This window comes from Panthera tigris, chromosome C1 (assembly GCF_018350195.1).
Source record: "Panthera tigris isolate Pti1 chromosome C1, P.tigris_Pti1_mat1.1, whole genome shotgun sequence".
NCBI lineage: Eukaryota > Metazoa > Chordata > Mammalia > Carnivora > Felidae > Panthera > Panthera tigris.
Genome location: NC_056667.1, coordinates 103,731,701 through 103,747,920, shown reverse-complemented (window position 1 = coordinate 103,747,920; position 16,220 = coordinate 103,731,701). Strand labels below are relative to the sequence as shown.

Genomic DNA, 16,220 nt, shown 5'->3' with positions numbered 1-16,220 from the left:
ATACTCTGTGCTCTGCCTATTCATTCCTTCCTCCTTCCTAATCCCTGGCAGCCACTGATCTTTTTACTGTTTCCATAGTTTTGCCTTTTCCAGAATGTCATAGAGTTGCAAGTATACAGTATGTAGCTTTTTCAGATTGGCTTCTTTGATTTAATAATATACAAATTTTGGTTCCTTCATGTCTTTTCATAGTTTGATTGCTCCTTTCTCATTAGTGTTAATAATACTACATTTTTTTCTGGATGTGCCAGTTTATTTATAAATTCACCTACTAAAAGATAAATATCTTGGTTGCTTCCAAGTTTTGGCAATTATGAATAAAGCTGCTATAAGCATTGTGTGCAGATTTTTATGTGGACATAAGTTTTCAACTCATTTGAGTAAATAGTGAGGATACAGTTTCTGGATCATATGGTAATGGTATGTTTAGTTTTGTAAGAAACCACAAAACCATCTTCCAAAGTGGCTGTAGCATACTCAGTCACCAGTGAGTGAGAGGATCTGCTGCTCCACATCCTCACTAGTATTTGGTGTTACCAATGCTCGAGATTTTTACCATTCTAACATGTAGTAGTGTCTCATTGTTATTTTAATTTGCAATTCCATAATGACATAAGATGCTGAGGATTTTTCTTTTACTTATTTGCCATCTGCATATCTTCTTTGATGTCTGTTCGGGTCTTTTGCCCATTATTTGATTGGATTGTTCATTTTCTTGTTGTTGAGTTTGGGGAGTTCTTTGTATAATTTTGACAACAGTCCTTTATCAGATAGGTTGTTTGCAAATATTTTATCCATGTCTGTGATTTGTCTTCTTATTCTCTTGACCATGCATTTTGCAGAGTGAAAGTTTTAAATTATAATCAAGTCCAGATTATTAATTATTTATTTTATGGATTGTGCCTTTTGATATTTGTGTCTAAAGAGTCATCACCAAACTCAAGATCAGTTAGACTTTCTGCTCTGTTATCTTCTAGGAGGTTTATATTTTGTGTTTTACATTTAGACCTATATGTATTTTGAGCTAATTAATGTAAAGTTCTGTCTAGGTTCAATTTTTTGCAAGTAGGTGTCCAATTGTCTAGCACCATTTGTTGAAGGATTATCTTTTCTTCATTGTTCTGCCTTTGTTCCTTTGTCAAAGATCAGTCAACTGTATTTTTGTGGGTCTGTTTCTGGGCTGTTTTGTTTCACTGATTTGTTTATTCTTTCACCAATGTCACACTTTCTGGATTACTTGTACCTTGATCATAAGTCTTGCAGTCGTGGTGTCAGTCCTCTGACTTTGTTCTTCAATATTATGTTGGCTGTTCTGCTTCTTTTGCCTCTCCATGTAAATCTTAGAATTGGTTTGTCAATAGCCACAGAATAACTTGCTGGGATTTCGATTTGAATCTTTGGATGAAGTTGGGAAGAACTGACATCTTGACAATGTTGAGTCTTCCTATCCATAAACATGGAATATCTTTCCATTCATTTAGTGCTTGTTTGATTTCCTTTTACCAGAGCTTTGTTATTTTCCTTATATAGATAGATCTTGTACATATTCTGTTAGAGTTTTACAAAAGTATGTCATTTGGGGGTGCTAAGGTAAATGGTATTGTTTTCAGTTTCAAACTCCACTTGTTAGTTGCTGGTATATAGGAAAGCAACTGATTTTTGTATATTAACCTTGTATTCTGCAACCTGACTTTAATCACTTTCTAGTTCCAAGAGTTTTTTTTGTCAATCCTTTCAGATTTTCTACATAGACAATTGTGTCACTTGCAAACAAAGACAGTTTTATTTCTTCCTTTCCAATCTGTAAACCTTTTATTTGCTTTTGTTTGTTTGTTTCACTGCATTATCTAGGACTTCCAATATGATGTTTAAAAGGAGTGGTGAGAGGGGACCCCTAACTTTATTTCTGATCCGAGTGGAAAAGCTTCTACTTTCTTACCACTAAGTATGATGCTGGCTGTTTGTTTTTTGTAAATATTCTTTATCAAGCTGAGGAAATTTTTCCTTCTATTCTTAGTTTGCCAAAAGTTTTTTTTCTCATTTCATCATGAATGGGTGTTGTATTTTGTCAAATGTTTTTTCTGCATCTATTAATATGATCATATGATTTTTCTTCATTAGCCTGAATTACAGCAATTGATTTTCAGATGTTGAAGTCAGCTCTCCATCTGGAATACATCTCACTTGGTGTGTTACATAATTCATCAAATACATTGTTGTATTCAATTTACTAATGTTTTGCTGGAGATTTTTGTACCGGTGTTCATGAGAGATATTGTTCTGTAAGGTGTTTTGTTTTTTTTTCTTATAATGTCATTGTCTGGTTTTGATAATAGGGTAATGTTAACTTCATACAATGAGTTAGAAAATATATCCTCTGGTTCTATCTCCTATAGAAAGCCTGTAGAGAATTGGTATAATTGTTTCCTTACATGTTTGGTAGAATTCACTGTGAGCTCATCTGGGCCCAGTGCTTTCTGTTTTGGAAGGTTATTAATTGTTGATTCAGTGTGTCTAATATACATAGGTCTATTCATATTGTTTATTTATTCTTATGTGAACTTTGGCAGATTGTGCTTTTCAAGGAATTGGACCATTTCATCTAGGTTATCAAATTTGTGGCCATAGAGTTGTTCATAGCATTTCTTAATTATCCTTTCAGTGTGCATCAGCTCTAGAGTGATCCACTCTTTTATTTCTGGTGTTAGTAATTTGTGATCTTCTCTCTCTTTTTCCTTTTCTCTAGCCTGCCTAGAGGCTCATTGAGTTTACCGATCTTTTCAAATAACCATATTTTTTAAAAATTACCTAAATAAATTTTAATTGTCATTGTAATAAGTATTATTTATTATTGAGAAACTGGATGGGAATAAATAATAAACCTATAGAATCCAGAATAATAAGTGTATTCCAGAAAAAAGGCCTTGCCTTAAAAGTGGAATAGCCTTGTTTATCTCAGAGACCCCTAAAACTCAGAGCAAGAGGATGCATGGTACTGATAAAGAACACTAGAGTGAGAGTTTGGAACCAAACTCTCTGTAATAATGATCCTTCCACCAACTAATGATGGAAGCTCAGGTGTATTTCTCCCCACTCCAACTTTACTGAGATATTATCAACATATATCAGATACATTTCTTACACTTTGTGAGTCTCAATGTCTTCATCTATAAAATAAGATGAGGCCTTTTCCTGCACTAGTATTGTCCACATCTTGAACTGGGATGTTAAAGGGTTTATTAACTTAGTAATTGCAACCAGGACCAAGTCTTAGCCCCTTGTGCACGTCTGTATCTGTGTATGTGTGCATGGGTTTTTTTTTAAGTTTATTTATTTATTTTGAGAAAGAGAGAGAGAGGAGGGCCATAAAGAGAGGGAGAGAGAGAATCCCAAGCAAGCTCCATGCTGTCAGCGCAGAGCCTGATGCGGGCTTGAACTCATGAACTGTGAGATCATGACCTGAGCCAAAACCAAGAGTCAGATGCTTAACCAACTGAGCCACCCAGGCCTCCCCACGTGTGTGTTTTTTGCAAGAGAACACTATGTCAATATTATATCCTGAGGTCTCAGAGCTGAAAGAACAGATAGGAGGAGCATCTTCTTGGTTAGAAAAAGAGAGTAATGAGAGGTGATGAGGGGACCTGGGTAGCCAAAGTTGGTATAAATGAGAAAGTTAGAGGGAATTGAATGTCAAAAATCTAGAAATAGCAAGATTGAAACCACTAAATCACTAAAATATTAGTTAGAGTTTTTTGTGCACATAAAAGTAGTTTGCCACTGGGAGCTCTCAAACCAACAGTGGAATGAGGCTCAAAGGTATATTGTTATAAGACACCTTATCTAGTGAGAATGCATAGGTTATTTATTATTTCCAATGATTGGTTACATCATTAGAGTTTTCCTAATGATTGAGGATTGGTTAAAAGTGACCACCTCATGCCAATTTGGGGGAACAGCTTGAATTTCATCTGTGATTTTCAGAGGCATGTGCAAGAAGTGGCCCAAGGTAATTTTCGCTTGTTTTGCAGAATAAGCTAGGTTTGGATTCAGTAATTTTCCTAATAGCATGACAAAAATATCACGGTCATTATCTATTTTAAAATCTGTACTGTTGTATATGGAAGTCTAATCTCCATTGTCTGAGTCAAACCAAAGTGTGTGATTATAGAGTGAGTCTAGAGCATGCCCTAAATTACGTCCAGTACCATGAAGGCTTGCTGTGCATAGACAGATTGCCAACAATGAAGTTTGCAATGATTATGGGCCATCCTTTGGCTTCCAAAGTTCCTCCCAGTACCAGATTAACTGGCTGTAAGTATTAATTGAATGGCCAAGGCATGGATACCAAACCTTTTTGTAAAGCCATTTTCCGGTCATTCAAGCATGTATAGGAGCTGGTTCTAACACTGAGAGTCTTCCTGAGCATTTAAGTGTCTACATAACCAACAATCATTTTGATTAGTAAAGGAAGGTATGCATTGAATGGTAGGCCTTAGTGGGTAGAGAAAATCCCTAACAGAAAAAGGAACATGGGTGTGAATGTTCTGTATTAGTTTGTAAAGCAGTAATATCACAGTAATTGTTATAAAAATGAGTCCTGGAAAAAGATAGGGGATCTAACAGAATCTTGTTCTGTGTTCTTTGCCTTGTCTGCTTCAAGGGAAATTTTTTTTTCCTGGAAATCCTTAATGTTAAGTTAGCTGTAGGTTGACAAGTCCAAGAGTTGAGGGGGAGAGGGTTTCTCTTGGATTGAGAGACATGGACCCAAGGTTTAATACCCTGTAATTTAACTAGTGTATGAAAAAATAGAACCTGGTAGAGCCCTTTTCATAGAGGTTCAAGTGTTGTTTTTCATTTATATCTGTTTCAGAATACCCAGTCTCCAGGTTCCAGTGTATGAAGTATAAAGTTTTCACCAGGCACAGAAGGTCTCTAAAAACCTCCTTGACCTGTTGAATATAAGTTTTTGAATATTGCATCAGTACTTTAAAGTCATATTAGAATTTACAAGGGCAGGATGTGCATGGGGCTTTATCATTAAAGGCATGGATTCATAAGGTGTTAATTTATGTTTCCCAAAAGGTGTTGATCTCACGTCATAAGGCCTAAGGGTAACACTTTAGGCTAAGGTGTTCCTGTGGTTTCAGTCAATTTTGCCAGTTTTACTCTTAGGATATCATTGGTACATTGAACCTTCCCTAAAGACTGAGGATGATAGAGACAATGATAGTGTCATAACGTTTGAATAACCTTGTTTAGTTGTTTTATAACCTATCCAGGTAAACTGAGTCCTTTATCACTTGAAATTTCGTCTGAGATTCCCCACAGTGGAAAAGGATTTTCTAATAATTTCCTTGCGACTGTGGTGATCATCAGCTTGCCAACATGGGAATCCTTCTACCCATCTAGAAAATAGATATACCATTACAAGTACATAGTGATAGCCCACAGAAGGAGAATTTTGAAAAAGTATCAAATGAAAATGTTCAAATGGTCCAGACAGTGGGGGAGCAGCCCCTGGAATTAGGTTAAATGGTTTCTCCCAGGTTATATGATTGACAGGTTAATCATTGAATATAAACCCATCGTGCAAATTTAGAACAATCACCCCACTAATATTTTTTCAGAATTCAAGACATTTGGTCAATTCCATGGTGGGTAGTCACATGAAGCACTTGCAAGAGTGGTGATGGAGGGATTCAGGAGGCACCAGCCAGTCATGTGTACCCTCCCCAAATCCTCTTTTTATGATAAATCTGTATCCTTCTTGGTGCCACTTTTGGTTTTCAGCATCAGATACCATTTTTTGTCTATTACACAGTTGTCTTAAGTAATCTGATGTGGATCTACAGTGGAGTATATAGGTTATGGAAATTCAGGAGAATGGCTTTACCAAAAGGTTTAGTATCTGTCCCTTGGCCATTTTATGGCGTTTATTTAAAGTTCTGGTACCTTAGGAATCTCTTGAGTAGGAACCTTAGCATGAAAGTCAGCCATTTGTTTTGGGGGGCACCTGTCTGGCTCAGTCGGTGGAACACGTGACTCTTGATCTCAGGGTTGTGAGTGTGAGCCCCACACTGGGTGTAGAGACTACTTGGGAGGAAAAAAAAAAGTTTTTGTTTCCAGAGCATACCACAGTGATGAACTACTCTGAAGATATACCTGCTATTGGTGTAAATATTTGCAGTTTTTTCTTTTGTCAATTCACAGGCTCCAGTGAGAGCCAAACAACTCTGCAGGTAGGGCTGAATTAAATAAAGGAAGGGCTCCTCTTTCTAGTAATTCATGTTGTGTAGTGACAGCATATTTGTCTTGATATTTTCCTTCAGAGTTTTTGGCATAGAGTACTAAATCCAGACAGGCCAATAGGCTTTCTTGTAAATCTAATCTAGGAGTTTGATTTGAGGAGACCAATTCAACAGTTATGAGTCTCTCCTTTGTTTGATAAGGGTAGGAAGGTAGCAAGATTTGACGAGACGCAGGAAAGAACACTCAGGAGACAGGAGGAGGATCTCACAAGATGGTGTCTACTAGCTGAGAAATGGTATATATGCTCAGTGTTTGGCAAACTTTCTACAGCATAAGGAACCTATAGATTTATTTCATTTCCTGAACAAGTTTCAAGGAGAATTCCATAATTTTAGCAGATGCAGCTACGCCCTTTAAACAATTTGGGTATGCCCTGGCCTTTGGATGCAATTGTAAGCTATAATAGGCTATAGGTCTATTTTTTCCTTCATTTCTTGAGTAAGGGCTCCCAAAACTGATTGTTACATTCTTGAACAAACAACGTAAAAGGTTTAGTATAGTGAGGAAGTCCCAATGAAGGAAGATTCGGTAATGCCCATTTAATTTCAGTAAAGGCTTCCTCACGTTTGTTTTCCAAGGAAGAGGTTCTTGAGTATTAATCTTAGTTCATAGAGTAGAGAAGCTAACTAGGAAAAGTTAGGGACCCAGGACTGACAATATTCTGCAAGTCTGAGGGCATTTATATTTCACAGAGCTCCCCAAGTGAGGACAGGATCTTTCTTAGGGGCAAGGGTTTTTTGCATCAGTGGAAAATACATACGATCCCTGAGAGGGCATTTAGGACAGGAACACAGTGAGAGATGAATGGAGGTTTGTAAGAACTTCTCTTTTCCAGAATTGGAAAAATGTTTACTGAGAGTCTCCTTTGTGTTTGGCTGTGTCCATAAGATGACCAAAATACTCCAGGCTCTGAAAGAGCTCTTAGTCTAGGAACCAGCATCTGCCTAATGATGTGAGAAATGTTGGTCAGAAATGTGAATAAAGTATAGCATCATTTAGAAGGTTCAAATAGAGTTTGATGCTTCCTGGGGGTGACCTGTCCTGATCCCCATCCTGGCTCTTTCCAATGCCTGGATTAATGTTCTAAACCAGTGACTCTGGGCTTCAGGAAAATTTCACCTCCTCAGGAAATAACTAGCACCCATGCTCCCTGTTAGCACAATACAGATTACACTGCCAAGGTCTCCAAGAGAAACTGGTGAAATCAGAAGCCATTGATTCTGCTCTGGCACACCTGCAGAAACCGAGGGGACGTCAGGTTGGTCTGATAAACTCACCATTACCAAAGTAATGATAATATGTCTTTGATAAGTTAAATGCTTTACTGGGATTGCTGTCCTCATCCCAACATTTAAAATAAAGTTTGGGGCGCCTTGGTGACTCAGTCAGTTAAACATCCGACTCTTGATTTCAGCTCGGATCATGATCTCACTGTTTGTTAGTTTGAGCCTCACGATGGGCTCTGCACTGACGGTGTGGAGCCTGCTTGGGATTCTGCCTCCCTTTCTCTCTGTCCTTCCCTGCTTGCTATCTCTCTCAAAATAAATAAAAATTAACTTAAAGTCAATCCTGACCATATTTCTAAAAAGGCAAAATAGTCCTTTTGACCTCATTTGCAGATGATGAAACTGAGGCACAAAGTAGTAAAGTGACTTTCCAAGTTTGCAGTGGGAGCATAGAGCATACTGGGGCTACAGTCTAGGCCTGCTGCTTCCTGCTTCATCCGTCCAGCTGTGTTGCCTCCCTCAGGAACAAGATGAGCTAAAACCTCCTCTTCTACTCTCCTCTATGACAAATAGTAGTCGTGTTGGCCAGGATATTATGGGATACTAAATTGGTTCAGATCATTTCTTGGAGATCATTTTTCAGATCACTCTTTTGAACCCTACAAGCAAAACACTGCACTAATTAGTTACACCAGAGCATACAGACATGGTAGAATACAGTGGGTAGACTAAAGGAGCTTGAAGATGTCCTAGCAATGGAGCCTTAGCTATTTATAGGAAAAACATAGATAGGTCCATCCTGGTGAGAGAACAAGTGGTCTCTTCTCACATGATGGTTTTCCTTTCGACTTTCCAATTAAAGCCTGACTTTTTTTTACTGTACTGAAATGGTTTATTAAACTGAAGAGATGGATTGGGAACAGATTTTAAAGCAGAACTAGGGAAGAAAAGCTGATTCCATTTTCAGAAGTACAGGCCTGGGAAAAGAAACTTTTAGAAGGAGGCTTTCAAACAGAAGAAGGCTTAGTTTTCCTTTCTTCATTCCCTTTGCCACATTCAGGTCCCTAAACACGTGCTAATTCAGTGTAGGGGTTTTGGGGGTGAAATTCTCTAAGTGTCTTCTGCTGAAGTACCACAACCTGTCAGTCTCCTCTTTCCTCACTTACTGTTTCTTCCCCTCTTTAGGAAATGCCATTCCTTGATCCAGGATCAGGCTCGAGAGTTGACCCACCTGCGGCAGAAGATGAGAGTGGGGAGAACTTTCTCTTCCCTTCTCATTCAGCATGTCAGGAACACAGTGAAAACCTTTGAGGAGCTCCTCAGCAGCAATAAAATTGACCACTGCATGGAGCAATGCTTCCGTGAGCAGCTGGCCAAGGGGAGCCAGCTGGCAGAGAGCCTTGCCAGCAAATTCAGCACAGGTAAGCGCACCCCAGGGCTCAGGAAGACTTTCAGTCCCTCCCAAGGACCAAGGCTCAGACCAGCCCATATCCATCGACAAGTGACTTTTCAATCTGATGTCCCGCTCTGTAGTCACCACCTTGGAAGCATGGTGGAGTCAGGACTGGCTGGTGAGGAGCACTGAGGAGAAGCACACAGGATTGAGGATGCCCAGATGAAGGCCACAGCCCTGCCATCTCTCATGGGATGTGGCCACTCGGGCAAAAGGCATCTCTGGTGGGTGATAGCATTTATCTGAAACTAACTGGCAGAAAGGGAGGTAGAACAGGGGCAGCTGGGTGCTGTGAACAGAGCCCCGAACCAGGATCTGAAGACCCTGGCTCTAGCCTGTATGTGTTCATTGCCAGCTCCGGACACGTTCATATTTCTCTTGATTTCTGTTTCCTCACCAAAAAAGTTAGGTCAAATAATACCAGCATGATTGTCCCAGGGATCAGATCAGCAATATTAATCAGTGCACTTCAAAAACATGATCAAACAACCATGCTGATTTGAGCATAGTTTAGACACTGTATAGACTGGTACCTGGTTGTGGGAACATTAGTTAGTTCAGGTGCCTTTTTCATAGAATAGTCCCTGGAGCACCAAGGGCGCATAGGCTTGAGGCCACTGTGTGGGCTCCTGGTGGCAGATGCAGAGGTGGGACAGGGATGTCTGTCACCTCTACAGAGATAGGAGTAGGTTCTGCGTGAAAACTGTGGCCGAGCACACAGAGGCAGGACTGGGAACCAGCTCTGTGGCAGAACTGGGAGACTCTGGTTGGAGTGGTCCAGAGCCACCAGACAAGTATCTCAAGACCTGTAGGAAAAGAGACATTTAGCTTTTGACTCTGATCCAGGGCAGAGCAAGTAAAGATAATGGCCTTTGTGGTGGGCTCAGGAAAGCCCACCAGACAAGTTCTCCAATGTCTCCTGAGAAAATTCAGAGTATCTTGGACTGGAGCATCAAATAGTCACGTCTCATCCCAGAGAAAATTCAGAGTTTGTCTGTAATCTGGGAAATAAGACCTGCTTAAATTATGACTGGTCCTTTTTGAATCTGGTTTTCAGATGACTGCACAAGTGAGAAGAATCAAACAGGACACATGCTGCGGACCCTCAGGTAACTCTAGATTCTCAGGGGCTGTGAAACATAATCTGATGAAGGATTTATAAGCAGGAGCTCTCACATACCATAAAAAAACAGATGGCTGATTATCATTATGTCTCCTTGGTGATGAAGTGGTCTCGTTTCTTTTTTTTTTAATTTATTGTTATTTTAGTCCCATTCTCATATTCAATCACCAATTTAGCAATACAGAGCTGCTCTAACCTTAGGAGTCTTCTGTACCCCCGGGGATCAGCTCTGATTTCTCTCAGATCTTTAAAGACCAGAGTGAGGGGTGCCTGGGTGGCTCAGTCGGTTGAGCATCCGGCTTCGGCTCAGGTCATGATCTTGCGGTCCATGAGTTCGAGCCCCACGTCGGGTTCTGTGCTGACAGCTCAGAGCCTGGAGCCTGTTTCAGATTCTGTGTCTCCCTCTCTCTCTGACTCTCCCCCGTTCATGCTCTGTCTCTCCCTGTCTCAAAAATAAATAAACGTTAAGAGAAAAAAAATTAATTAATTAAAAAAAAAAGATATACAAAAAAAAAAAAAGTAAAGACCAGAGTGAGATTATATCTGGTTTCTTTAAGGGTGACCCAAGAGGTACTGGCACATGATAAATAACTACAAATTTTTCTTGCAAAAAAAGAGATTTATACTCCATGACCATACTTAGGGAAGGAAGTCTAGAAAGTACAAGACACCTAGGAAGCCGCATTGCCTTGGGAAGCAGTTTTAAACAGGCCACTGCAAATACTACTGAGCACATCGTGTTCACAGAGTGAGAACCTCTGGTTGTCTTATGAAGGAACCATGAGTATTATTTAAGGGGCCTAATGGGTCTTCTCTCTTCCTCAGGATGTTTGTGGCCAAGGCACTGGGCAACTGTTGTCCTCCCCTGTCCCCCACTCTCCACCCCCAAACAAATGGTTTGCCTTCTCCTCTGAAGGAACAGTCTCCTTGACTTCTGGGGCTTCTCCCATGGGCTGCCAGATTGCTACAGCTATGTCATTCAGGTGACCTTTATTTTCCCTCTGTCTTTCTTACCCCGCCAGTATCTTAAGGGAGATGCATACAAAGGGTAAAGTGCCAGAAGCTCTAAAGACCAAACAGCAGGCCCAGCCCCAGACTCTGCCCCAGATCCAGTCCAGCAGCCATGCCCAGTCTGCTGCCCATCACTCCTCCAGCAGCACCTCCCTGCTTCATGAAGAGCAAGAAGTACACCCTGCAGTGGCTGTGGCCAGTGAGTACCCAGACAGCATCCTGTTGCCAGGTGCTTGCTCCTTTGTCTACACCAAGAGTAGGTATCTTTGCAGCCAGGCCCTACAGATCCCCTGTGATGTACCTGGTGGGGCACAGGTCTGGGACTCGGTGCCAAGCACAGGCCCCAAGGGTGTCAGGCAGCTCTTCTCCATTCCTAACCCCACACGTCATCAGCCACTAGACCTCCTCTGACACATACACGGTATTGGACTTGAGGGGAGGGGTCATGAGTTGGGAAGGGAAAGGGGCAAATGTTCCCTTATCACTGCAATCCCATCATATCATGTTTCAGGCCATGGGCATGAACATCACTAATATTGGGTCTCTGATCTTGGAATCTCTGGGGTAAACAGTCACAGTTCTTATTTTCTGTTTATTACTAAACATTCTTTATCATTTGTGGATTTATAGATCCCATCCATCATTCTAATGATTCAGCTGTAATGTCCTCTGAACCCTCAGTATCTGGGACGTGTCTCAGGTTCAGGCTGAACTCATCGCCAACTTGCCTCTCCCCAGAATTCCCCAAGGAGGGCACTTGGGTAGCCTTGGTGCGGAGGAGGAGCAGCATACATTTAAAATCAAACCTTCATTTTCTCCTGCCCAGCTTTCTCTTTAATTTTCCTCCTGAGAAAAGCATTTCTGTTTTTAGGGAACTGTATCAATCAAATTCTGGTGTAAATAATACTGAGAAACCAACCTTAGTCTGATTTTTTTTTTTTCCTGAATTGACTGTTTTAAGCAATGAATGAGCCATATTGGGATTTGACCTGATACTATTCCTGTTTCTCATTTTACCCTGAGGATCAGAGCAGCATAATGTTTCCCCCGGGATTATAGCAACCAAGGAAAGAAAGGAAATTCACATTTATTGAACATCTGGTATGCTCACATTACTAACTATGCATCTTGCCTCATTTAATCAGCATAACCATCCCCTCAAGTAGTTGGTGGTGTCCCAGTTTTACAAGGCTGAGGACACTGAGGCTCAGTGAAGTCAGGACACTTACTGAAGAGTGGCCAGCTTGGGATGGCATTCACTGTGAGCCTGAATCAACAGCTCAGACCGTCCACTGCATGGCAGCCTGAGCAGTCAGGGACCAAGCAGGGAGGGCGTCACCTCTTTGCACACGTCTTTTGCTGGGTTTCTGGAACCAGTGTTTTCCCCACTCCACTCTTTCTGACAATGGTGTAGCCTCTGCAGATGAGACAAGTCCCTATGGACATTGCACTTTCGTCCACGGATTTATGAATGAATAAGCTGTCCTTGATGTGTATGTGACATCTTCCAAGGGGCCCAGGGGAGTTTTACCTGCATCCTTGAACTCAGTTGCCCAGAGTCACTTGACCCGAACTCAGGGCCACCCTGGGAGACAGCAGAAGGGCAAACACACCTTCCCCCTCACCGACAATTCCCGCCACAACTGGTAGGGAAGGCCACATCTCAAGTGGCCTCATCGCATGGCATCACCCCTATTTTCTGCCACCTTCTTCTTCTCTGAGGGAGATTGAAACCCTTCTTTGTTCCATCTGAAGTCATTGTCCTCTCAGAGGGGCATTGGCTTATCACTGCTCCTCCTCTGTTTTTTGGACCAAACTTTGTAGAACAGTTAACAAGCAGTGTGACTGGTGGGGCAGCTTCCCGGTGAGGTGAAACCCTTCTCATGAGAGGCTGCTCCCTGTTGCTTTCTGCGTACAGCATAGGGCATGTTTTCTGTGCATGTGGCAAGGGGAGACTGGGACGTGAAATGCTGATCACTGTCACCGATGGACCTGGGACTCCTGTGGCCATGGTTGAGTGTCAGCTGGTTTTCTAGGGAGGGGATAAAGGAGGTTTGAAAGGGGGTGGGAAAAGAAAAAGAAAAAAGAAACAATAAATTTAGTTTACATTAAACAAAAAGAAGAAAGGGGTTGGGAATCACCTTTTGATTGAGTTCCTACATTGTGGGGCATTGTGTTAAAGACTTAATGGTAGGCTACCTTACGCTTTTTTTTCACAGTGATGCTAATTATAACTGGTTTTATGTAAGACCATACATAATGGAAGGAGAAGACCTACTGGATATTGATTCAAGTGCATAGTTCCTTAGAGGAACTTGACTTGGTTGGAAAACAAGGACTTCACTCCTATCTGCTTAGAGGAGAAACTTGCCAGACAATTTAAGCTATATTTAAGAATTATTTTTACAGTCTTGTGAGCCATTCTGGGTGAGATCCAAATCACCACTTGCCTTCCTCAGAGACCCCCTCAGCCTCAGTAGGCATCCAGAGTAGGAGGCAGGAGGAGTGGGAGCCACCAGGAGCATCACCCTGTTTCAGTTCTCTGCACAACGGCCATAACCGGAGGCCATTTTCCCTTTCTCTTCCTCCTCCAACAACCCCCAATCGAGAACAGTCTCAGGAAGGATTAGCCACTGTGTCACTGGCAAGGGCATAGACTGTCCAGTGAATATATTACCTGTTCACAGACTAGCAAAATGCTCATCTCCTTAACCTTGTGATTTGTAAGATCTGTAGTGATTTCTGCTACAGAAGGAGACATTTCTAAAGTGCCTCCATAGAGACAGGCAGGAGAGTGGCCCCTGTACTTTTCCTGTGCATATATTGTGACCCTCAGATAGTACATCTAACCACCACTTCTTTGTTTTTCCTTTTTTTAAATTCAAGTATAGTTAGCATACAGCGTTATATGAGTTTCAGGTGTACAATATAGTGATTCAAGAATTCAATACATTTCTCAGTGCCAATCATGGTAATGTACTCTTAATCTCATCTATGCCACCATCCTTCACCCACCTCCTCTCTATATTTAAGAGTCTGCTTTTTGTTTCTCTTTTTTTTTTTGTTCATTTGTTTTGTTTCTTAAATTTCACATATGAGTGAAATTATATGATATTTGTCTGCTCTGACTTCTTTCACTTAGCATTATATCCTGTAACTCCATCCATGTTGTTGCAAATGGCAAGACTTTGCAACAAATGGCTGAGTAGTATTCCATTATATATAAATACCACATCTTCAAGGCACCTGGGTAGCTCAGTTGGTTAACTGTCTGACTTCAGCTCAGGTCAAGATCTCAGGGTTCATGGGTTTGAGCCCTGAATCAGGCTCTGTGCTAACAGCTCAGAGCCTGGAGCCTGCTTCAGATTCTGTGTCTCTCTTTCTCTCTCTACCCCTTCCCCCGCTCATGGGTGGACACTTGGGCTGCTTCCATAATTTGGCTGTTGTAAATAATGAAGCAGTAAACATAGGGGTGCATGTATCTTTTCAAGTTAGTGTTTTTGTTTTCTTAGTGTAAATACCAGGTAGTGAAATTATGGGATCATATTGGTAGTTCTACTTTTAATTTTTTGAGGAACCTCCATACTGTTTTCCACAGTGGTTACACCAGTTTGCATTCCCATGAACAGTGCACAAGAGTTCCTTTTTCTCCACATCCTCACTCGCCAACACTTATTTCTTATGGTTTTTGTTTTAACCATTCTGATGAGTGTGAGGTGATACCTCATTGTGGTTTTGATTTGCATTTCTCTGATCATGAATGATGTTGAGCATCTTTTCATGGGTCTATTGGCCATCTGTATGTCTTTGGGAAAATGTCTATTCATGTCGTCTGTCCATTTTTTATTGGATTGCTTGGGGGGTTTGGGGGTTGAGTTATATAAGTTTTTTATATATTTTGGATATTAACCTCTTATTGGATACATCGCTTGCAAAACATTCTCATTCAGTATGTTGTCTTTTTGTTTTGTTGATGGTTTCCTTCACTACACAAAAGCTTTAAATTTTGGGGTAGTCCCAATAGTTTAATCTTGCTTTTGTTTCCCTTCCTTATCATGAAAAATGTTGCTATGGCTGATGTCAGAGAAATGACTGCCTGTGCTTGGGGTGTCTCTCACATCTGCTCTGGTCTGAATTCCATGGATTACTGTATTAGTTTTCTAAGGCTGCTATAACAAAGTATCACAAACTGCGTGTTTTAAAACAACAGACATTTGTTTTGCCCACGTTCTAAAGGCTAGAAGTCTGAAATCAAGGTGTCAGCAGGGCCATGCTCCATTTTCCTTGCTTCTTCCTAGTTTCTGGTGGTTGCTGGGAGCTTCCCTTTGCTTGTAGAAACATCTCTCTGGTGTCTGCCTCCTGACTCCCTTGTCGTGTGGTTTTCTCCCGCCGTGTGACTCTATCGGTGTCTCCTCTCCTGTCCTTGTAAGGACATCAGTCATATTGAATGTAGGTCCATGCTAATCCAATATATTCTTGTCCTAAATCATTTCATCTGCGGCAACCCCATTTTCAGATACGGTCACGTTCTGCGGTTCCAGGTATGGACATGACTTTGGAGGACACTATTCAACCCAGTATAATTATTTTTAAAATGCTTTATTTCTGACTTCCCATCCATTTCTTCCTCACATTCCTTTCTGGACAGATGTCAGCGCAGCCACTCCTGCTGATTCAGCATCATTGCTCAGCGACCATTCAGATGCCAGATCCGCCCAGCCCTCCTATCCTCTGAGTGGCACCACACAACTGAGTGGGACACCAGAACCTGGGTACCATGGCAGCAGTGGCCCATGGGATGAGACGAGGCCTCAGAAAATGAACGCGTCTGGGTGCCTCTCCTCCTTCTCCTCATTGTACCGGCCCGACTCCAAGCCTTCTGGTAAACACAAAAGAGTAGATGGTGACAATGGAGCCTATGGATGGGGGTGAACACATTCTTCCTGGGCCCAAGGATTCTTATTCCCCTGTTAGATCCTGGCTCACAGAAGTGGGTGAGATGAAGGGACAGTATCCTGTAGCTCAGCCAGAGAACAAGATTCCAGCCCAGTGCTGGTCCTTTCTAAGTGCGTCTCCCATTCCCCTTACCCAGAGATTC

At 41.5% G+C, this 16,220-nt stretch overlaps 1 protein-coding gene across 5 annotated transcripts in view; it reads left to right on the top strand.

The window, feature by feature from the left end:
* LOC102954674 (myomegalin) overlaps positions 1–16,220 on the top strand; it is a 48,317-nt gene that overhangs the window by 29,373 nt on the left and 2,724 nt on the right. For 4 of the 5 annotated variants that reach the window (XM_042993983.1, XM_042993980.1, XM_042993979.1 and 1 more), the window contains exons 3-6: positions 8,721–8,956; positions 10,046–10,097; positions 11,134–11,378; positions 15,771–16,004. In XM_042993983.1, coding sequence (XP_042849917.1) covers positions 8,721–8,956; positions 10,046–10,097; positions 11,134–11,378; positions 15,771–16,004 — 767 coding nt within the window. The remainder of the gene's footprint in view (positions 1–8,720; positions 8,957–10,045; positions 10,098–11,133; positions 11,379–15,770; positions 16,005–16,220) is intronic. The other variant, XM_042993981.1, reaches the window with a different exon arrangement.